The following is a 23,821-nucleotide window of genomic DNA, read 5'->3' on the forward strand; positions in this document are numbered from 1 at the left end:
CATCAAAATTCAAATATGTTTTGTTCCACATCTCTCCTTTCAGAGGAAAACTCACCTTCTTCAGCTTAGACTGATCATCCTTGTAAGTTATCATCAGGGCTAGAGCCAGATCCCCTTTCTCCCTTCGGGTGCCTTCACACAATAGAGGATGTTCTGCTTCACTAACAGTTGTTTTCATGCCTGCAGGCCAGAAGAGAGTGGACAAAGAGACAAGCGAGCTCATGGGACTACACAACATCCTGGGCACTATGTATACCTCAGACTATTTTATTCACCTCTCTGTCACAACCAAAAAAGATTCCCCGCCATTTTTCTGTTAACTTCAGAAATAGGTAATGAATAAACAGCAGCTGCTGTCTGTTCCCAGAATACTAAGCTTGCTACAAATGTCAGAACAACCAGAACTTAAACACCACAGGAAAAGAGACCAGGCAATCCCACAACTCCATCTTGAAACAAGCTTCTCCAGTTTCTGCAGAAGCTATAAGCCAGCATTCCCACACCATAAAGAACTCATCTTTCTCCTTTCAGAGATGAGACAACAGAGGACAGGCCTTGTTCAATTAATTCTACTCCTTTTTGCATGCTGCTTTTAAGCAGGCACACTGTACTGTCAACACAATATATATAATCACTGCTTTGTTGCTGAAGCTGATATAATGAGGCAAGAATCCAGTATTGTGCTAAGATGATATGATTATGCTTAAGAGTACTTCTGCTATTCTTTATCATTGTCTAACCTCTTCTTCAAAGAACAAATGATTGCCTTTTGCTCTCTGAAAGTGTCCATCCCCATTAAAGCCCAGGCAATACATCTTCTGTGACAAAAAAAGCCATAAGAAAGCTAAAATTCATATTACTATTTTAATATACAGTTCCTGTACTGTAACCCACTTCCATTTTTCACAGCTTTGCAAAGACACCTCAACCCTGGCATGTAGAATCCTTCTGTGTCTGGTTCTGACAAACCATGCAAACACTTTAATTTCTGCACCAAACTAGAATGAACTACTAACTTTCACCCTACGAATGAACCCGAACTCTCACCATCCAAAATGAGGCAGGATGCAAAATATAGATGACAAGAAGAATTTTCTTGGGAAAGATTCTTACCAAGAGCAGCAACAGCTGCCTCAAAACCAAGTTCTTCATCTCCAGGCATTTCATTATTCCAATTACGGCTTGGAGGTCTAGAGCTTGTAGGAGAAACCACTAAAAGACAACAACAGAATTAGTACTCAGCTTTCCAAACTGAGGACCTTAAGGCAAAAGACATTTCTGAGAGCTTTCTGAATTTGCAAAGCTCCCTCTGGTTCTATTCGTAGTCCTGTACCAGTTTTAAGACTGCAGCACTGTCCTGTTGGAGTTGTTCTTTCCCTTTCTCTCTCTAAGCTCAGAAGGCTTCAAACCAGGCAGGTATATCGCCAAGTCAGTCATCGCAATATACCTGTCTAGTTTGATTCAGTCAGAATCCCAGTTTCTTGTGTTCTTTTTTTAAATACTAAATTTATATTAGCTTCCTCTGAATATAACCAGCATGAGAGTAGAAAAATCATTCATAACTATGCAGAGCATACAGAGTGCTGAAATGTAGTAAGTGCTTAGTTGTTTTCAAATGTAAGAAAGAAGGACACACAGTTCCATTGGGACACAAAGTACCTCTAAAGCAACGTGGTGGGGAAGTTCAAGCAACTGGGTGAAGAATCAAGATTAGTTTGTTCTTATAAAGAAGACAGTTTTGCTTTGAAAACCCTTCAAGAGCTGACATATCAGAATACGCTGTTGGCACACTCAAGCCAATGCAGACAGTACCTGGAGTGCACAGTACATCAAATATAAAACTAGCCAACATCAGAGGCAGGACAGGACGGTAATCACATAATGTCCCTTCTCGTAGTTCTTCAGCTCTTCCTCGAATACTGTTCATCTCAGTAGTGCCCAAGGGAATCTTCTTCAACAGGGCTACAATCTCAGACTCCTGATATGCCAGCTTCACCTGGTAGTATCCACAAGTAAACAGAAGAAGCTGTCATCAGCACAGGCCTGTGAGCAGTAGACTGTTTTTCCCTATACATAAAGTACAGCAACGATTTTTATTGTATCATTAAATTATAACAACTATTAGAAACCTAGCCATCTTGACTACTGCCTCCACACTGAACACAGGTTTTCAAATCTAATACAAGTCTTGCTTCATATTATACGCAAATTTTTTACTCAATTTATTGCTCTTGAGCTGTATATAGAAAAAAAAAACCACATCAGCTTTAATAGGAACATTAGGAGAAGTATTCAAATGGATATTTGAGTTGAAAAGGTGATTACTCCTAACTGTGGGAAGAAAGGATGCTGTGTTAAATAATGCATCCATTCACGACAACAGAGGCTGACTAGCAGAAGAATGGACACAGGGTGGCAGCACCCATGCCACCCAGGTGAAATCCTACATTTCACTAGTCTGTGGCATTCCTGAATTCCCTCAATTCTTAACATGTGAAAGTGATTGTTTTCTTTTAGGTAGTAAGTGACTGCCAATCTCACAATCTAATCAGGCGGTAAGAAGTACAGATAATTAGTGTAACAAGTGTAGCTGGTGGATACCTAACAACAATACACACCTCTGCAGTGAAAAACAAGGCAGCTGCAAATTGCACAGACAAGGTCTTAACCGGACACTTCTTTTTCTAAACAGGAAGCCTAATATTAATCAAGCATTGTCCAAAATAATATGCCTGCACAGTGCATATCTTCACTTGCCAACAAATGAGATATCAGCAAGAACAACAATTACACCAATTCACCTTAAGAAATAAGCTTCAACTCATTTCACCAATGCAAATATGGACAATTGCACTTACAAATAGCTTTCTTTTCCCCAGATTAGCCAAGCAAACAGGAAACTTATTTACGATAAGAAGTAAACTTTTCTAATTGAAATAATATACTCGTAAGAGTTTGTACTCATTTAAATATTTTCAAGCCTGTAGCTTCATGTGAAACCAAAGGCCTTCTGGCACATGAGATCTGAGCTACCTATCAATTAAGATAACACCAGAAGAAGCGCTATTTCTAACTATTTTTCTGGCAGACCAATATGTGCTAACGGGATGTCCACACAATCCATTTAGTCCCACTGCAGTTAATTTTAAGGAAACATGAAAGCATAACCAAATGTGAGGAGTTGAAATGGAAACCACACGGGCATTCATGCAAAACAACGTTGCCTACATATACTGCCTTTCTGAGATGTTTCGTACCTCCAGAGCCTTTGTAGAGGCAGGTGGTCTCTGCAGCTCCAGAGCAAACATTCCTATTTGGAAGGCCAGGTTGTGGTACTCCAGTCGCTCACTCAACACAGTCAGCAAGAAAGCAGCTTTAGATAAGGTGTTGGTTGCCATCCATGTCTGCTTGCTGGTTGACACCTTGATTTTTTTGCCCTGTGTGAGGAGGAATTTGTCACAGGACACTTTCCTAAACATCCTAAATGATTCTATGCTTGTGTTCCTACCCTTTGCAATAATTAGGGAACAGGAGAAAGCATAAAACACATTTAAATTTTATTCCATTTGCTGAGGAATCACAAATCCATATCATTACTTCCCCTTTCTGAACCCAGCACAACACAGTGGAAGAGTTGGCCTGCAGATGTGACATATGTCCACTATTGGACTGCTGCTGTGCAGGCAGATGTTGCATGCCTGTCCTTTCCAAGGGAACCATTCCATACAACATATACTACTTAGCGCCACTACAAGTGATTTTCCAGAAGCTTATGCTTATTTCTTTCCTCTCCAATCCTTTACCCTTAAACAGCAAAACCTGTAACATTTCCAGTGCTGCACATTGTGAAATGGGAGACTAAGGTTTGGAGAGAATCACAAGAAATAGGGTCATCTGCACAGAGCTGCACAAAAATCAAGACTTCTTACGGCTGCTGTATAAACTTGTAGCACACAGTAGCAGGTATCTCTTAAACAAAACATCCTTTGAAGCTTAACGTCAAACAAACTGTTTTGTTCAATTGGTTTAAAACAGATTCCTAAAGGAGCTGCAGCTTTTAACACAAAAAAACAAGCTTCTCTCTGAAACGTAAGGAAAAGCAAAGAAGCTTTTAACTAAATTTGAGTTTCTGAAGATTCCAAATTCTGCTGAATAGCCTCTTATTTTATTCACACACACACAGAGTGATCAGACACGCTGATGACATCCAGGGACATTCAACTCAGAGAAAGCATCAGTGAAAGGCCCAAATCACAGCCTGGAAATGCTGTTGTAATCCATTCCACATAATCTTTCTAACTTACTGTCTCCCCCCAAAATTAAACAAGGTTGCTCTCTACCTTAGTTGGTGGCTGCTCCACTTTGAGATCTGGAGGGTTGGCCAGTAGATCCCTTGCAAGATCTACGGTTAAACGGCATGCTTCACTACTGTATCCATGTGCATGCAGGGCCTCCGCACAGGCAAACAGGATCTGCAAGGAAGAACAAATGTCAGTATTCAAACAATACTCCTCCAGGCTGAAGCTAGCCGGGTCAAACTACCTGTCACAAAGACTTCAAAACCTCAGCAGCAGGTTTTCTTAAAGTCCTCCTGACCTGGACCTTCACCCCCATTCCTTTAAGCACCTCCCTAAAAAGCCTTTCCTTCCAGATTAAGTTCCATGCTCTCTCCAAGTGCTATAACAGATGAGAGAATAATGCAAAATAACATAAACCCCTGACTGACTGACAGAAACTATTTCCATGCATCTCTATTTCAGCTGCTTGCTCATATAGGTGCAAGCTCTAAACACATTTTGGAGTTATTACAGGAATGTGACACAGTCTATTTAGATTGCTTCTGACTTCTCAGAGAATTTCTGCTTACATGGTTAGATTTAATTTTTTCCTATAAGGCATGTCTTGGTCTTACTTTTAATTTCAGGTCAATTTTGTTATTTCCAAGAGCGAGACTAAGTAAAAGGCACACACAGTTTTGCCTATATTTTTAAATCCTGAGTGTGAGATGGGACTAGCTTAACCTGGGACACACTTGAAATTAGCACAGAAATAGGGAGTTAAGCTTGTGGGAAACAGACATGTGTGATACCACTGCATTAAGGTTGTAGATGCCTTATGATAGGGGTTATGATGACATTATAATAAGCACTTGATTTAACAACATAATAGGTTAAGGGCGACAGCGAGGAGGGTGGTGAAACAGTAATGCATACAATAACTGCAAAACAGTGTTCTGAACTAGGTCCAGCTCACCTCCATCCGGTTCTCCTGCTCCAGAGGCCTTATACCAGAAAATACATCCTCCTCTTCATTTCCCTCTTCAGCTTTGTCATCATCTTCCTTCGCTACCTCTTGTGGATTCAGATAGTATACCTGGTAATCATCTTCCTCCTCTCCATCATCCCCTCCCCCTGCTGCACCATTCTCTCCCATTTCTTCTGGCTTCAGGCTCACACCACCACTGTTCTCATCTGCAGAAGGCAAGTCATCATCACCACTACCTATTTCCCCCACAGGATCCTTGGGTGATTTCTTGGCCATGGAACTGCTCCTGACACTGGGCTCAGGTCCCTCAGAGAAGTACACACCAGCATCCTCCTCAAAGGTGTCTCTGTAGCTCCTGCTCAGTGGACTTTCTGTAAAACTAAATGTGTTGCTGGCTTCTGCCCCCAGAGCCAAGCTGCTGTCATCCAGGCTCATCTCTGCCAAGTCTGGCTCCAGAGAGCTGTCTTCACTGCTCATGCGGCGTTTCCCACTATGTTTACTGGTCAAGCCTTTGCTCACTGCCAACTTTGCTTTGCCCACTGCAGTCTTATACACAGCTTTGTCACCTTCTGCTGAAAGTCGCCTCAGAACCCTCTGCGGTGCTTCAGAGACAGCTTTTCGCTTCCCAGTGAGTTCCTTTGGACGAACTGCTGGCTCCTGAGAAGAGGGACGCAGCCTGTCCCCAGGCTGAAGACATGGTCCTCCGGGCTCCTGTCCATGGGTTCGGCCAGCCTCACAGGCAATTTCTGCATACTGCAACCGGCAGCTCCTCTGCTGGATGGCCTTTACCCAACAGAATGAGTTTTTCTTGTCAGTGCTGCTATATGTAATCCCAGGAATGGGATAAGCTTCCTCCCAGTTGAAGTAACAGGCTTCCACAGCTGGCTTGAAACCCTGGAAGAGCTTCTCCAGTGATTTCTTATGCTGACCCCTCTTAACATTATCTATGACTTTCAGCTGCCACTGTCTGAGCTGTGAGCAAAGGTCCCTACGCCTAAGAGAAGAAATAAAAGGACAGATTAGAAAGCAGACAGAAAATGCACCTGTGACAAACTACCTCTTACCCCACAAATACCTCTTCCTTCTGGTCAGAAACACCTGCTGAGCTAAGTATAAACAACATTTGTAAGGAGACAGGCTGAAAAAAGGAAATGGGTATTATTAACAACGAAGTCCTAGACAGGCCCATAATATAGAAACAAAATGTGAACAGTACTAACATGAAAGCACAATACAAACTGGGAGGTTTAAAATGAAACACTGTCTGCTCTGTTTGCTTATCTACCCCAAGTAAGATATTAGTGATGTAAGCTTGGCAGTCTGAGACCACTGAGCGCCATGGGGAACTGCTGTTGGAAACATTCATAAAACAGTTTGCACTAGCTGTGAAACAACCCCAGTCAAGACATTCACAAGTACAATCTAATCAGCCTACTCAGGGAAGGACAGTGCCAGCCAGACAGGACCACCTAATCTACCTTCCAGACATTTACCTCTTTACCTTGAGAGGCCTATCTAGAACTCAACAATTTAATCCAGGTTTTAGCAGGCTGTCCTCAGGAGACTAAACTGTTGCAAGCCACAGGCACAAAACAAGCAAGACAAAAATAACTGATATTCAAATAACTCTGAAGAAAAAGCAAGCTGGGAAGGTTATGTAGACTTAAATTACACAGCAGTTAGTCCCATGCCCCATATTACCATGGGAAGAACAAAGCATTTCTGCATTTCCCAGTCCCAAATCTCACACAGGGCCTAAGCGTGAACAAAACAGGCTAAACGGATTACGTGTTTGGGTGACCTAATTCAAAAAGGGGAAAAGACCTTCCTAGAAATTGCACCAATTGTCTCAATCAATTGCCATCTTGTTTCTGCCACAAATTTCAGAGATCTGAGGTACAAGCCCAACACTTCAATCCTTTCAGATTTCCTATCAAAAGCAAAAGAACAACAACAAAAAAAATCAAATCAAAACGGGGAGACCCAGTTTAGGTGCAAAGGACAAAAAAGGCTAAAAAGAATAGACTGCTTCCATTCGTGCACTAAAGAAATTAATAACAAGGGAGCAGACTGGCAGCGCTAAATCAAGGAGAGGATTTTCAGAAGGAAAAAGAAGAAAGGGGAGCTACTCAGAAAAGGTAATATAAGGATAAGAGCCTGCAATGAATTAGGAATGAGGCAGCAAGTCTCTGTATGATTCACTGGAAAGAATAACAAGGATGGGTAGGAGAGGGTTCTCCTTGATGACTACTCAAATGCCAAGAGAATAGGTAATCAAGCAGGAGCATTTAAATTATGAATGAGCTCAAGTAGGAGATCTGAGTAAATCTGAACTGTGCCGAATAACTTAAATGTGAACATATATAGCACAACTTCATACTTTAAAAGCCAAAACTCTTTATGATTTTCTAAGTGACCTGATTGATGTTTATTTTAAGCCTCAATCCCAGTTTCCTACAGTTTTTTGTCTTTATCTCCTCTATTTAGCTGCTTCACATTGTAAACTGTATAAGACAGAAACTGCATCGATTTTAGTGACTTAGTGTTCCTGATGTACCTTACATACATAGGGAATTTTATTAGTGTTACACAACAGTTCACAGAAAGCAAATCCTGTTAATGTGTAATTGCACTGAAAATACCATCCTGGTTTCATTTGTTCTGAAAAACTTTTCCTGGGCACTTATAGCACGTTAAGCTAATACAGTACATTTTACACACCACACTTGGTAAACTAGATTTACAAAACAAATTATTACGATGTTGACCACAGTATCTCAACACAAGCCCTTAGTACCTCCACTGCTATCAACTAGTGCTAAATAAAGGTGGCAGTGATTTACCAAGGCACAATATAGTTTAGAAACCTGCAGAAGCCACACAATTTTTCCTCAGACAATTGAAAATGCTGACTGAAAAAAATCATACACCAGTGACATTGTTTACCAATACACTGCAGAGAATAAACTCTAGTAGCACAGAAAGCAAGAAATGGTTCATTTTGAAATAGGCAACAGTGAATGACTGGGCTAAACAGAAATCCATTAAACTGCGGAATAGTTAAATTTAGAAAGCATTAAAATTTACTGGTAGCTGCTCTAATCAAAGGAATGTTCTCTACTGGGACACTCAAATGCAGAATTACACTCGTATGTAAAAGAGAATGCTCAGAAAACAAATTATTCACACTACATGATGTTGCTAAAAATGAGCAGAAATAGCAATTCAAGTTTAAAGTAACTATAGTGCTCCTGAACCTTACATAGTCCAGAAGGACTAACAGTTTAACACGTAATGAGGTAATGATATAAACACAAGAAATCTATTGGAAGGAACTCCAGAGTGTGCTTGAACATCACAGAAATAAAAGAGACTGGATCTGATTCACATGCTCACCTCTGTGGACTAACAGTTGGGTCAAGGACGGCCAGTCTCCAAAGAATCACCATCTCATCACACATACTTGCACAAGCATGAGCAGCTACTTCTGACTGGCCATTGCTGCGTCCTGTGTGCCCGCTAGCACTGCTGTGTGATGCAGATGTTCGCACACTGTACCACCAGCCAGTTATCTGTAGAAGAAAATGTTCAGTGGAGCTGTGTTGTGGCCAGCATCTCATCCCTGGCTCTCATAACCACAAGGAAAGAGGATCAGTGGCTAGTAGCATGCTTTCATTTGACTCCAAAATAACTACGACCATTTAAGCAGCATTGGTTTGTAAGAACTAAGGACCTCAAAATTTCTCTGGTTAGAAGGCACGTGCCCACAGAACAAAACACTCAGAGGAGATTCTCTTACTAGAGGCCTTCAAACTTGAAAGGAAAAAGTGAACAAATGTGATAAACGAAGCATTTCCTTTCTCTTGCTCAAAGCTGAGGGATGTGATAGAGCAATAAGTAAACTTACTGCAATTTATATTACAGAGCGAGATCAATGTCCTGATCTGTCAAAGGAAACCTTTTTCCTAATATTATTTTTAGAAATATATTTTAAAAAAATTATTAAAACTCATCAAAAGATATCTTTTATAATAATAACAAAAACCTCAGATTCTACAACCTAACATATTTTTACCAAAATGACAGCTTATATATACGGATATATGACATGATATATGATGTACTTTGCTTAGGAAAAAAACAACCCAACATTTAAACAAATCACTTTGATTGGGCAGAAATCAAATCAAGTATGTTGAACAAAAGAGAACAGGCTCCCTATACTCATGTTAAAGTGACTGAGGCACCTTTGGGATACAGTGTTACCAGGACATCATCAAATCAGGACACAAAGAAAACATATGTAACATCATTTTAGCTTGGAGAAATACATGCCCATAATGCACACAGACTGTTAAAAAAAAGAAGTAATTATGCAGTCATGGATTGTGCAGGCACATGACACCAGTCACTGGCTCAGCCTGGTTACTCAGAATCTCCCCTCTCCACAGCAGAGATGTGAATACCTGCTCATAGTTGAGACACTGGTCAGTTAGAATCTCCAGCAAAGGAGCTGCATTGCTATCCCGTCTCTTAAACATCTCTCGCACAATAGAAAGCAGGTTCCATATTCCTTCAGGCTCTCTTCCTCGCAGGGGACGCAGGAGGCAGGCCCACTCAGCAGCAGCTGGTGGCTCCGTGGAAGAGAGATACATTGAATTCACATCACTGTAGATGGAAAAGCAGCGATGAGGGAAAAATAAATCAAGCACAGACATACATAAATCCTGAGTATATTCTATGTCCAGAAATATATTTGCACCTTAAATGGGACAGACACGCATAACCCAAAAGAGAGGATGCATAACACGACTGACAACACCACACAAGCAAGGTATTGTGCAAACGCAGTGTGCTCTACTGAAATAACATTGGACAAGCTATACAGCCCAGATGAATCATAGAATCATAGAATAGTTAGGGTTGGAAAGGACCTTAAGATCATCTAGTTCCAACCCCCCTGCCATGGGCAGGGACACCTCCCGCTAAACCATGTCGCCCAAGGCCTCATCCGACCTGGCCTTGAACACCGCCAAGGATGGAGCACTCACAACCTCCCTGGGCAACCCATTCCAGTGCCTTACCACCCTCTCAGTAAAGAATTTCTTCCTTATATCCAATCTAAACTTCCCCTGTTTAAGTTTGAACCCATTACCCCTTGTTCTGTCACTACAGTCCCTGATGAATAGTGACCATGATGAATGAGTGACCATGAAGCTAAGCATCCTTCAGTCCATGGTGTTACATAAGGGTACAGGCTATAATACAGTGAATGAACTTGCAGATTACATTAATACCACATTTTCCTTTCAGTGGAAAACAGTTTACCTGAAAACAACAGGAGAGGGTCCACAAAATTTGTGAAGGGTTTTCTTTATGTTGTCACTCAGAGTAGACTCATCTAAGTACCAGGTGCTTTGATCTGATGCAGAGGGTCCAGCAGTGGGATCTTGACAAAAAAATAGCATATATACAGTTTGGAAGATTTGAAGATATTTTCCTCTGTGTGCCCAACCACAGAGATTATAGGGAGTACACAGGCAGTGTTACTCAGCTTATTTTACCTGCTGCAGAACTCACTATTCAGAACTATCTTAAAATGCTATCATAAAATCACCTTAAGCACTGACAACACTAAATCGAGAGACATGGCTGGCATGCTGAATGGTAGCACTACAATCACTGGGACCAGGAGAAGTTCAAGGACTGTGCCAACAGAAACCTCATGAAGTTCATTGAGGAAAAATGTACATTCCTGTACCCGGGACAGGACACCCCATGCATCAGTGCAGAGTGAAAACCAAATAAGTGCTAGCTGATAGGTTTTGACGATCATGGTGGATGCCAAGCTGAACGCAAACCAAAGGGAAAATTTACTGAAAACACAAAACAAACATAACCAACAACTAGCTAACCAACCAACCAAAAAACCTCTGCAAACTCAGCTATATTAAAAAAAGCACAGCTGGCAGATTTAAGAAACTTATTTTATCCCCCTCTACTTAGGACTGGTAAAGTCACACCTGGAATGTCGTACCCAGTTTAGGGTCCCCCCACCCAGGAATGGTAATAAGGAACTAGAGAGCATATAGTGGAGGGGTATCAAGATAGCTGGAGGCACAGAGCACATGACTTATGAGGTGAGATTGAGGAAAATGGGATAATTCCCTTTATAAAGGAGAGGGTGAGGGATGACCATGAACAGCCCACAACTACTGGAATCACAAACACAGTGCAGACAAACTCTTCTTGATAGCAGTAGTAGATAGTAAAAAGGATATTCATACTGGATAGTAGGATAAAATTGTTGACCAAAAGGGTAATGCAGCACTAAAACAAGAATACTCTGCAACATCTCTGGTAACCTAGATTTAGCTAAACTAGCCCCAGCCACAGCTAAGCCAATCTAGTGTTGCGAATGGTCCTCTTACTTGAAAAGTCCTATTTCAAGTAAGAGGTTGGAGAGGTTCCCTCCAATCAATTATTTCCAGGACTCTATAATTAATACTGATATAAAAAGAGAAATCTTTTGTTAGAAAGGTGCATTGCCTGATGCTCCCTTCTTCTGCGTACACTCCGAGGCATTCATTACACAAGCAATTGCCTATTGCTGTGCCATATATACATGGAAGTGCCTGTACTTATCCCTTTTCCTTGCCCTCCACCTGCAATTTAAGCTACATGGTAACAGACCAGTTCAGAAACTCAAAGTAATAGAAATATATCCATTTCCTACCTGCGACAGAGATTACTGAAATAAGATGTATCAAGGTTACCTGGAGCTCCACACACTGTGTTGATGGCAGTAGACTGAGAAGATAACAGCTCATCCAGCAAGCGCTGAGCTGTTGGAAGAATCTGAAAACATGAAGCAAACTTTCAGTATACACAGGATTTCTCAACCTGATACACCCAGTCAAAAATCTGACTGGATTTTCATGACTGAAGTACTCTCATAATTTCAGAAGTATCAAACACAGCACATTTTCAGAAAGGACGAAAGAGGGTGCTAAAGATTATAGAATGGAAAACAAGCTGTTAAACTCCTTTCTCACAGCAAACCTATATGCAAGGCTTACTTCCTACATTCATACCCTAAGAAGTAAGCAAAAGCATCATAGATTATTAGTTCCTTTCTCATTTCTTAAGTAGTAGGAGCCCATATAGAGTGATACTGCAGCTAATTTTGAGAGACATGGAAGTGACTGCAGTCAAGGTCACCATTTTCCCACACTTTCACTGTTCTTTATTTTTTGTTCCTACATCATTCTCTAAAACCCGAACTAAGGGGAAGAGAGGAGTAAACTATAAATTACATACCTACATAACTTTTGTGACAGGCTTTAGCTTATTTACCATCCTGTTAGCAAAGGGATCACCTAGATATCAACTCAGATACAATAGTAAACTAATGTGATTTCAGCACCAAACTAATCATAGCTTCTGGACAGTCCAGAGCATAAGCAGAGAAGGCTCACACGTGACTGCAAAACCTTAAGTAGATATACCCTCAACATGCTCTTTCTGAAAGAAAAAACACACAGCAGGAAGTGTTTCTTCCCAAACTAAGACTTAGCTGAAACCGTAGATCCATTCAGCCTTTAGCACGCACACTTACAAGTTAGGCGTGTACTTAGGATTTAAATTACTTGCAACAGAACACCTGATATCCCCTCCACCTCTCTCCACACAACAGCTGAGGTTAAAGACCACACTTACAGTAAAGCAAGGCACATTCAGTACACTTATATTTGCAAATAATACAGATCTATCTCAAACAGATGGAAAAAAAAAAAGCTTCAGAAGGGTATTTTGCATTTCAGTCATCTAAAGAAACAAGCTCAGCATTAAACTATTCTTGTACCTGTTTTCACTACTACATATTTTAAGTCACCACAGAGCAGAAAAGTAACAGATCTAGGCAATGTCACACCTTAAGGTGGAAGTATTGCGGCCCTGCAGTGATTCTCCTTCAGGAATTTTTGCCAAGATACTCATATTTAATTGGAATAGGAGTACTGGCCTTCAGGAAGGGAAAGAGCTCTTGGGAGAAGAACTGGGTAATAAATTCCAGCTGCCCAGAATCACTGACATTTTCATAGATACAGAAAATACTTTCTGCAGAGACTCTGAAAAACATCTTCTTATCTAGCTGCATTCCTACAGGCCATCATCCCTGCACACTCCAAAGTAATTCGGCATTACACTACTGTATCATAATGTCATTCACAAGCTGGAAATAACATTAAAATATAATAGTGTATACAGCCTACTGTAAGGCTACATCACGTAGTCAAAACACAGAGCCTCAAGATACCAGAGTATCCATCTCTACACAGAAATCTTGAAGACCAGGAATAGAGACTGTTGGAAGAGTTTAGGGCATGCCTTGCCTTTTTCAAGAGAATTATACAACACAGGTTAAGATGCATCTGTCAGTAACCCCTAACTTTTCTGCTGGGCAGCATCCATCAGATTATCTGGCAAAACAGTAATAATTAAATAATCCAGATGTTCCTGGATGTACAGCTGGTACACGACAGAAGGAGAAATAATCCCTGCAAAAAAGGAGCAGACAGAGTATCTGAAAGCAAGCAACTGTCATGCCATTCAAAAAAGAACTACCACCACTATTAGTCTTTCAAAACCCTCATTTACTAGAATCCAAACTATGTGACATAAAGCTCCGAGTCCTTAAGAAGAGAAGCTTTGTTAGGTAATGCAGCAAGAAGCACACATTATTGGTGCTGAACAAAAAGAAACAAAAAAGCAGTGGTTTTATACCACTTTGATATTATAGTTTTCCTCTATTTCCTCTCATAAGATCAGTATTTCTATAGGAAATTTAGAGGAGGTTTTAGCAATAGAATATCTTACTGTCCCAAGCACAGCACCATAATACGAATTTTAGGCACATGCCAATAGTAATCTAACTCCTATTTAAGCCATTATGCAAGTACTATTGAAATGTGACAGATATCTAAGCAAGACAGTTTTTCTCTACCTCTTTTGGTTTAACCAGCATAAAAAGTTCCTAAGCCCTTGTATTTTTTAAGCAGACATTTTATGATCACTTAGGTATGCTTACATATTTTGTACAAGCATTTTAGGCAGACGATATAAATTACCTGACCTTGAACAACAGATATATTTAAGGAATAAGAGCACATTTTGCCTTTGGCTAACAAAATGTCATGTCTGTGATTTTCCATAACCCAAATGATTCTTACGAATCATCAAAGAAGCTACACTGGGAGAAGTCAAAAAGTCACCAGTTGGGTGCATTAGAAAGTGCCCACCTAAGGCATATACAACACATCCCCTGATGAGTCTTCCCCATTCAACTTACGGAACATACAACACAGAAGCAGCCTGATTTGTGCTGACCTAAGTTTTTCCACCACCATGCATTTATTTTATTGTGTTTGATCCTTCACAAGCTAAGTGCATATTTGTCCTGGGTTCAGCAGTGGCAGTCAGTTTTGTTTTTGATCTCACAGTCTCAATATGCCGTAGGTTACTTAGAGCCGGTATTTGCTGTGTTGGTGTTTTTCAAGTGTGGGGCTTGGGCTAAGGTTATTGTCTCATTGTATTTTATGGTAATGACTTGTAATACAATAGAAAAATTGATCATGAAACTGATCTGGCTTATGTTCCCAGTGTGGTCACCACCTTTATACTTTGGGAGGTATATAATACAAATGCTTAGCAACTATACATCTTTTTTCTCCTTCCTGGGTGGTCAACCTATGAAGGAGACATTCTTTTACCCTCCCAGTGCCCCTCCCAGACCGTTTACAGCATCGTTTGAGAGTTTTGAAGTTTTTGAGTGGCCTTTTAATATTGTTGAGACCTGTTTGCTGATTGTGATGGGGGTCACCATGTTGGCACGCATACAGAGTGTGTTTTGTCCACAACCATTACGTCTGATCTCAAGAGTTAAGCAGAGTCGGGTTTGGGCCTTGTCTGGGGTTAGACGACAAAATAGGGGGACCGAGAGATTTTCCCCGAGGCTGGACAGCCATGAATGGCAGGGTGTGTGGGATAGTATGGGCAAGTATCTAGGTCAGTGGGCCCCTCCAGTGTTTTGGAACTTCACCACCGAACAAGTGCAAAATCCAGAAGAATTAGTAAAACACTTAAATGAGGTGTGCTGTCATCCTGGTCATACCAGAGAGGGACAAATCATGTCAACGTGCTGGGGCTTGGCCTATGCTTACCGGGCCTTGTTCAACACTATCCAGCACCTTCAAAAGGAAAGAAATGTCCCTGGATCTGAGGGCGAAGCAACAGACAGCGCAGCTACTCCAGCTCCGAGCACAGCAGCTACACCACCCCTAGCGACAAGTACAGCCACTACTCAAACTTCGACTGCAACAGACAGTGCAGCTACCCCAGCGACAAGTACAGCCACTACTCAAATTTCAACTGCAACAGACAGCGAAGCTACCCCAGCTCCAACCACAGCAGCTACACCACTCCCAGCGACAAGTACAGCCACTACTCAAACTTCAACTGCAACAGATAGCGAAGCTACCCCAGCCCCAACCACAGCAGCTACACCACCCCCCGCAACAAGTACAGTTGCTACTCAAAGCACAGTGATAATGACTGCAGCTAAACCAGAGGACCAATTCGTACCAATATCGATTGCCCCCATATGCAAGAGAAAAAGCAAAAAAGAGGCAAGAAGGGTGAAGCAAGATGAAGAAACAATGTATTCACCACCCGGGCCACCACCTGATCAGGAGTCATCATCCCATGATGAAGAAGAAGAAGAAGAGGTGACTTCTCGACCTCGGACCTCAACCGAGCTACGGAATATGCGAAAAGATTTTACCCGTCAACCAGGGGAGCACATCATCACCTGGTTGCTACGATGCTGGGACAATGGGGCCGATGGTCACGAACTAGGAGGTACGGAAGCCAAGCAGCTGGGATCACTTGCTAGAGAAGGGGGAATTGACAAAGCAATTGCAAGAGAGAAAAAGTCCCTCAGTCTTTGGAGGCGGCTCTTGGCAGCTGTGAAAGAAAGGTTTCCATACAAGGATGATGTTACGAGTCGTTCGGCCAAGTGGACTACTTTAGACAAAGGCATCCAGTCTCTGAGGGAATCAGCCATCGTAGAGATGATCTATCACACCAAACCGAATAACGGAGATATACCCATAGACCCAGATGAAGTCGAATGTACACGACCCATGTGGCGAAAACTTACACGGAATGCACCGTCATCATATGCCCATTCATTGGCAACAGTAACCTGGGGTGACATAGTAACACCAACAGTGGATGAAATGATTCACAAACTCCGAGAGTTCGAAGACAATCTCACCCCTTCCATCATCTCAGCTGTGGAAAAACTGCCCCAGGATGTCAAACAATTGAGGGACGATCTATCTGATTTATCCAGCTCCTCACGTGTACCAACATACGTCTCAGCTGTTAACAAAAGACGTCCTATTGTTCAAGACAGAAGATATAGAAGGCAAACACCACGGGCCACCCTATGGTTTTACCTGCGGGATCATGGAGAAGACATGACGAAGTGGGATGGAAAACCTACTTCAGCTTTGGAGGAACGGCTGCATGAATTGAAAATAGGAACAAGGGTCAAGACTAATCATCCCATGAGAGCTGCGGCTTCAGTCTCTGGTGAGCAGGTTCCCAGATGGAGCGGAAGAGCTGATTTTACTCCAGCTCCTGTGATAACGAAGAATAATCCCTTTCAACACGACTTAGGTGTCCAACATTGTGATGTCTGTTAGAGGGACCCTGCCTCCAGCCAGGTGGAGGTAGGGGACAATCGGATTTACTGGACTGTGTGGGTCAGATGGCCTGGCACATCAGTCCCGCAGAAGTATAAAGCTCTCGTAGATACCGGTGCACAGTGTACCCTGATGCCGTCAAGCTGTCAAGGGGTGGAACCCATCTATATCTCTGGAGTGACAGGAGGATCCCAAGAGTTAACTGTACTGGAGGCTGAGATCAGCCTGACTGGAAGGAAATGGCAAAAGCACCCCATTGTGACTGGTCCAGAGGCTCCATGCATCCTCGGCATAGATTACCTCAGGAGAGGGTACTTCAAAGACCCAAAAGGGTACCGATGGGCTTTTGGTATTGCTGCTTTGGAGACTGAGGAAAATGAGCAGCTGTCCACCTTGCCTGGTCTCTCAGAGGATCCCTCTGTTGTGGGGTTGCTGAAGGTCGAAGAACAACAAGTGCCAATCGCAACCACAACAGTGCACCGGCGGCAGTATCGCACCAACCGAGACTCCCTGATTCCCATCCATAAACTGATCCGTAGTCTGGAGAGTCAGGGAGTGATCAGCAGGACCCACTCACCCTTTAATAGCCCCATATGGCCAGTGCGAAAGTCTAATGGAGAGTGGAGACTAACAGTAGACTATCGTGGCCTGAATGAAGTCACACCACCATTGAGTGCTGCCGTACCGGACATGCTAGAACTTCAGTATGAACTGGAGTCAAAGGCAGCCAAGTGGTATGTCACGATTGATATTGCCAATGCATTCTTCTCAATTCCTTTGGCAGCAGAATGCAGGCCACAGTTTGCTTTTACTTGGAGGGGCGTCCAGTACACTTGGAACCGACTGCCCCAGGGGTGGAAACACAGCCCTACCATCTGCCATGGACTGATCCAGAATGCACTGGAACAGGGGCAAGCTCCAGAACACCTGCAGTACATTGATGACATTATTGTGTGGGGTGATACAGCGGAAGAAGTCTTTGAGAAAGGGAGGCAAATAATCCAAATCCTGCTGAAAGCTGGTTTTGCCATAAAACGGAGTAAGGTCAAGGGACCTGCACAGGAGATTCAATTTTTGGGAATAAAATGGCAAGATGGACGTCGCCAGATCCCTACAGATGTGATCAACAAAATAATAGCAATGTCTCCACCAACTAATAAGAAAGAAACACAAGTTTTCTTGGGTGCTCTGGGGTTCTGGAGAATGCACATCCCAAATTGCAGTTCGATTGTAAGCCCTCTCTATCATGTAACCCGGAAGAAGAACGATTTTAAATGGGGCCCTGAGCAACAACAAGCCTTTGAGCAAATTAAACGTGAGATAGTTCATGCAGTAGCCCTTGGACCAGTCCGGAATGGGCCAGATGTAAAAAATGTACTGTACACCGCAGCTGGGGAGAATGGTCCTACCTGGAGCCTCTGGCAGAAAGCTCCAGGGGAGACTCGAGGTCGACCCCTCGGCTTTTGGAGTCGGGGATACAAAGGATCTGAGGCCAGCTATACCCCAACTGAGAAAGAGATACTGGCAGCCTATGAAGGGGTTCGAGCTGCTTCGGAGGTGATTGGCACTGAAGCACAGCTCCTCCTGGCACCCAGGTTGCCCGTTCTGGGCTGGATGTTCAAAGGCAGGGTCTCCTCTACACATCATGCAACCGATGCGACATGGAGTAAATGGGCTGCACTAATTACACAACGAGCTCGAATAGGAAATCCCAGTCGTCCAGGTATTCTAGAAGTCATCATGGACTGGCCAGAGGGCAAAGATTTTGGAATGTCACCAGAGGAGGAGGTGATGCGTGCCGAAGAGGCCCCACCATATAATAAACTATCAGAAAGTGAAAAGCAGTATGCCTTGTTTACTGATGGGTCCTGCCGTATTGTGGGAAAACATCGGAGATGGAAGGCAGCTGTATGGAATCCTCAACGACAAGTTGCAGAAACTGCTGAAGGAGAGGGTGAATGGAGTCAGTTTGCCGAGGTGAAAGCCATCCAGCTGGCCCTGGACATTGCTGAACGAGAAAAGTGGCCAGTACTTTATCTCTATACTGACTCATGGATGGTGGCAAATGCCCTGTGGGGGTGGTTGCAGCAATGGAAGCAGAGCAACTGGCAACGCAGAGGTAAACCCATCTGGGCTGCTGCACTGTGGCAAGATATCGCTGCCCGGGTGCAGAACCTGGTGGTGAAGGTACGCCATGTAGACGCCCATGTACCCAAGAGTCGGGCCACTGAGGAACACCAGAACAACCAACAAGTGGACAAAGCTGCTAAGATTGAAGTGGCTCAGATGGACTTAGATTGGCAACATAAAGGTGAGTTATTTTTGGCCCGGTGGGCCCATGACACTTCAGGTCATCAGGGCAGAGATGCAACATACAGATGGGCCCGTGATCGAGGGGTGGACTTAACAATGGACACTATTGCCCGGGTTATTCATGTGTGAAACATGTGCTGCAATTAAACAAGCCAAACGGTTAAAGCCTCTTTGGTATGGAGGACGATGGCTGAAGTACAAATATGGGGAGGCCTGGCAAATTGACTATATCACACTCCCACCAACCTGCCACAGCAAGCGCCATGTGCTTACCATGGTGGAAGCAACCACCGGATGGCTGGAAACATACGCTGTGCCCCATGCCACTGCCCGGAACACTATCCTGGGCCTTGAGAACCAGATTTTGTGGCGACATGGCACCCCAGAAAGAATTGAATCAGACAATGGGACTCATTTCCGGAATAACCTTATAGACACTTGGGCCAAAGAGCATGGCATTGAGTGGGTATATCACATCCCCTACCATGCACCAGCCTCTGGGAAAATCGAACGGTACAATGGGCTGTTAAAAACTACACTGAGAGCAATGGGTGGGGGAACTTTCAAGCATTGGGATACACACTTACCAAAGGCCACCTGGTTGGTCAACACCAGAGGATCTGCCAACAGGGCTGGCCCAGCACAGTCAGAACTTTTACATATTGTAGAGGGGGACAAAGTTCCTGTGGTGCACATGAAGAATTTGCTGGGGAAGACAGTCTGGGTTATTCCTGCTTCAGGTAAAGGCAAACCCACTCGTGGGATTGCTTTTGCTCAGGGACCTGGATATACTTGGTGGGTAATGCGGGAAGATGGGGAAGTCCGATGCGTACCTCAAGGGGATTTGATTTTAGGGGAAAACAGACAATGAACTCAATTGTATGCTGTTGCCTGCCATAGTCCATCAACTAGAAGTCTGCAGGGCACCAGCGACTGGCTCTGACTTCCCTCCGACCATCATCCCAACAGAGAATGAACTTTGATAGAACCGGACGAGTTCTACAGTAAAGGAATGATCAGCATCAGCAGGCAACGATCCAACACTGCATACAGCTTCTTCTGCCCTGAAAGACTGTTCCAAGAGATGGAGCCCAACATCATGAACCGAATGGACTCAGTAGCTTTATAGGAATTGGTCCGTGCACTAAGATAACAGTGCACCGAGATGAGAGTGAGGGTATATGGAAAATGTGGGATCTGAGCATGACGTGAATGGTATGGAACAAGGGGTGGATACTGTCCTGGGTTCAGCAGTGGCAGTCAGTTTTGTTTTTTTTTTCCTTCTTAGTAGCTGTTGCAGCACTGTGTTTTTGACTTTTGGCTTGGGAACAAAAAACTGATAACACTGATGTTTAGACTGACCAAGGATTTTGTGAGACTCATGCTCTGCCAGGGAGGAGGAGGGGCCGGGAGGAAGCGGGGACAGGACACCTGACCCAGACTGGCCAAGGAGGTGTTCCATACCACAGCACGTCATGCCAGGGGATGTAACTGGGAGCTACCCGGAAGGGCACGTCCCCTGGTCGGTCGGGCTGTCTTTTCCGGCGGGCGGTATCGTATTTTCTTCCCTTGTTATTTCTCTTGTCGTTGTTATTGTTGGTGGCGGCAGTGGTGATTTGTGTTATACCTTAGTTACTAAACTGTTCTTATCTCAACCCGTGGGAGCTGCATTCTTTTGATTCTCCTCCCCGTCCCTCCAGAAGCGGAGGGAAGAAAGGTGGGGGGGGCAGTAGACTGCGTGGTTCTGATTTACAGCTTGGGCTTAAACCACGACAATATTCATGCTAATATGAATAGCCACCACTCTTCTTTCACCCTTTAGACCACTTCTAACATTTTACTTGGCAATGGACAATTGTCAAATAATAGAATGGAAATCTGAAAAGGCAAGAACTGAAGGCATTCCCAGAAACTCACATTTGAATGGCATAACTGATTATCTTGCAACAAAAGACATCATACAAATTGACCCAGAATAAAGATAAGTGAATTTCACTATAGAAGTCAATGCTATCGACTGTCCCCATTTACCTGTTGTGGAAGTTCGCTGATTAGGTACTGAGCAAATTTTTGCAATTGGTCTCTTTGTAGCCGAGACAAGGACTCAGAAACAGGTGCTCGTAAACATACTGCAGATGCCTGAAGGAAGAAAAGGAGATATGAACTGCCATTAACAGGTCAGACTTAATGAAGCTGTGTCCACTGTAAGTATGAAGTGTCATGAACAGCAGCTATGCTGACGCGTATCATGCTGCGTCTTGATGGACAATTTCTTTTTTTTCTGTAATTATGTGGTGTGTTGCAGATAAGATGCAAATAAGCTGTCTAGGCTTTATAAAAACTGTTTTTAAGAGTTTCTTTTCAAAGAAACTGCTTTAACAGCTGTGCTTAAGATCTGTTGTTGCTAGCAATTGCACAAATACTGGCAGGGATTTCACAAACAAACCTCTAAAATAGGACATTATTCTTTAAGCTTCTGGCAAACCAACCAGCAATACGGGGGGCTGTTTCACAGAATCAAAACCACCTCATTTATCTCAGGACAAGGAGTAATGGGTTCAAACTTCAACAGGGGAAGTTTAGATTGGATATAAGGAAGAAATTCTTTACTGTGAGGGTGGTGAGGCACTGGAATGGGTTGCCCAGGGAGGTTGTGAATGCTCCATCCCTGGCGGTGTTTAAGGCCAGGTTGGAAAAAGCCTTGGGTGGCATGGTTTAGTGTGAGGTGTTCCTGCCCATGGCAGGGGGGTTGGAACTAGATGATCTTAAGGTCCTTTCCAACCCTAACTATTCTATGATTCTATGATAATAGAAGTTTTTTTAATTCAATCTTAAAATCAGTCTCTTTCTGTATCATAGAACAACTTAAGATGATAAAAAAACCCCCAAACAAACAAAAAAAACATCCCAAAACAACACAGCAAAGCAAACAAAACCACCAACAAAAACCCACATCAAAACACTAGTTTCTTAATATTTTTCACTATACAGGGAAAAACATATTCGAATAACACCTACCTAAAATTTAACTTGGAAACAGGCAAGAGAAGTTTGATAATAAAGATGCTTCTGATACTGGTTGGTCTACATAGAGCAATATAGTTTGCCTTGTAACTTGCTAGTGTCAGCAGTCAGTATATATAAACATGAAAATCCCTTCACTAGCATTTTTCAAGTACAAGAAAGGATTGGAGGGAAAAGAATGATTTTCTACCTTACACAGGGTCCAAACTTTCTGAGTGTAAATAATATAAATGAAAATTGGTTTCCTATCCTCACTCTCTATATCCACCTTTTAAAACTGAAGCTAATAATTGAAAGTGTAACTCTTTTTTTTTTTTTGCCAACACTCCAGTCCTAAGTACAGAAAGTATACTGACATTCTGATGATTTCAGAAGAGCATCCATTTCAGCCTATTACAATTGTCCATTATGAAGTATTAACAAGCTTCAGCAGGTTATTAGCATTTATTTAAGAATCCGGAGTTGACCATAAGCATGTTAGCTATAAAATGTGTGACAGTAGAAAATCTTCTGTTCCTTTTGATCACCCAAATTTAATCCTTCCTTAAGATGTATTTCTCAGCTTCCCAAAGTCTAAGGAAATTAACCCATATGCTAGACTGAGCCCTCAAATTGTGTATTTTATATTGGTTCTATACATTTTCACCTGGAGTTCACTGGGATAAGAAACACATACTTTTCACTCTATACAAGGCTACACATAATACAAGCAGTCAAATAAAAATGTAAATTTAACTGAGCGTTTGAAATCTGCAAGTCAAAATGACCACTTACCTGCCTCAGTATGTGTTAAAATGAACTGGTGAACATAAAGGCCAACAGTGATCAAAATTACTTCCCTTCTGCACTCTGATTAAACAACTTAAAGAGCTTTCATATCCCATATTTACAAAGATTTTTAATAAAAGTCTAACTGAAGAAAGAATGAGTAATTCTAGCATTTAAATGAGAAACAGGAAGGGGCCAAAAAGGACCCTGCATCTATCCTTAGTAATTTGCACATTATCAAATGATGTCCTGCAGGTTAGAGCCTGAGACAACTCACTCTGCAGACCACCACTGGGAGTACACATTTGAACAATGAGTACCAAGCACAGTTTCCCTAAAGAGAGTGTGAGTCTCATAAAACTGTAATGAGAGACTCAGAGAAGATGCCTAGGGGAAAGAAGAACTGTATTTAAAGGCCTACATTGTGTATCCGGAAGAGGCAGAGTGCCACGACATGAGCACACCACTTGGCCCCAGCTCCGCAGGTACAGCTGCATGATGTGATCCTGCACCGGTCAAACATCACCGCCACGTTGTATGCACCTTTGGGTGGCACCATCTGTGGGGGTACCACAGTGGCACTCAGATGGAAGCCTGTTAAAATTCAAAAGTCCAAGTTACTCTTCTGGTGCCAGGAAGACAGATTTAGCTATCATGGAAGTTTAGATATGTGCCATTTAAAC

General features: G+C 42.7%; 1 protein-coding gene across 2 annotated transcripts in view; it reads right to left on the minus strand.

The window, feature by feature from the left end:
* ZSWIM8 (zinc finger SWIM-type containing 8) overlaps positions 1-23,821 on the minus strand; it is a 79,161-nt gene that overhangs the window by 20,721 nt on the left and 34,619 nt on the right. The window contains exons 4-16 of one of the 2 annotated variants that reach the window (XM_080620512.1): positions 23,560-23,732; positions 21,378-21,485; positions 12,042-12,123; positions 10,594-10,714; positions 9,732-9,933; positions 8,662-8,837; positions 5,254-6,259; positions 4,341-4,472; positions 3,258-3,437; positions 2,619-2,684; positions 1,813-1,996; positions 1,114-1,212; positions 56-180 (exon numbers count right to left, since the gene is read on the minus strand). In XM_080620512.1, coding sequence (XP_080476638.1) covers positions 56-180; positions 1,114-1,212; positions 1,813-1,996; positions 2,619-2,684; positions 3,258-3,437; positions 4,341-4,472; positions 5,254-6,259; positions 8,662-8,837; positions 9,732-9,933; positions 10,594-10,714; positions 12,042-12,123; positions 21,378-21,485; positions 23,560-23,732 — 2,654 coding nt within the window. The remainder of the gene's footprint in view (positions 1-55; positions 181-1,113; positions 1,213-1,812; positions 1,997-2,618; positions 2,685-3,257; positions 3,438-4,340; positions 4,473-5,253; positions 6,260-8,661; positions 8,838-9,731; positions 9,934-10,593; positions 10,715-12,041; positions 12,124-21,377; positions 21,486-23,559; positions 23,733-23,821) is intronic. The other variant, XM_080620513.1, reaches the window with a different exon arrangement.

This window comes from Psittacula echo (genome assembly GCF_963264785.1).
Source record: "Psittacula echo genome assembly, chromosome: 6".
NCBI lineage: Eukaryota > Metazoa > Chordata > Aves > Psittaciformes > Psittacidae > Psittacula > Psittacula echo.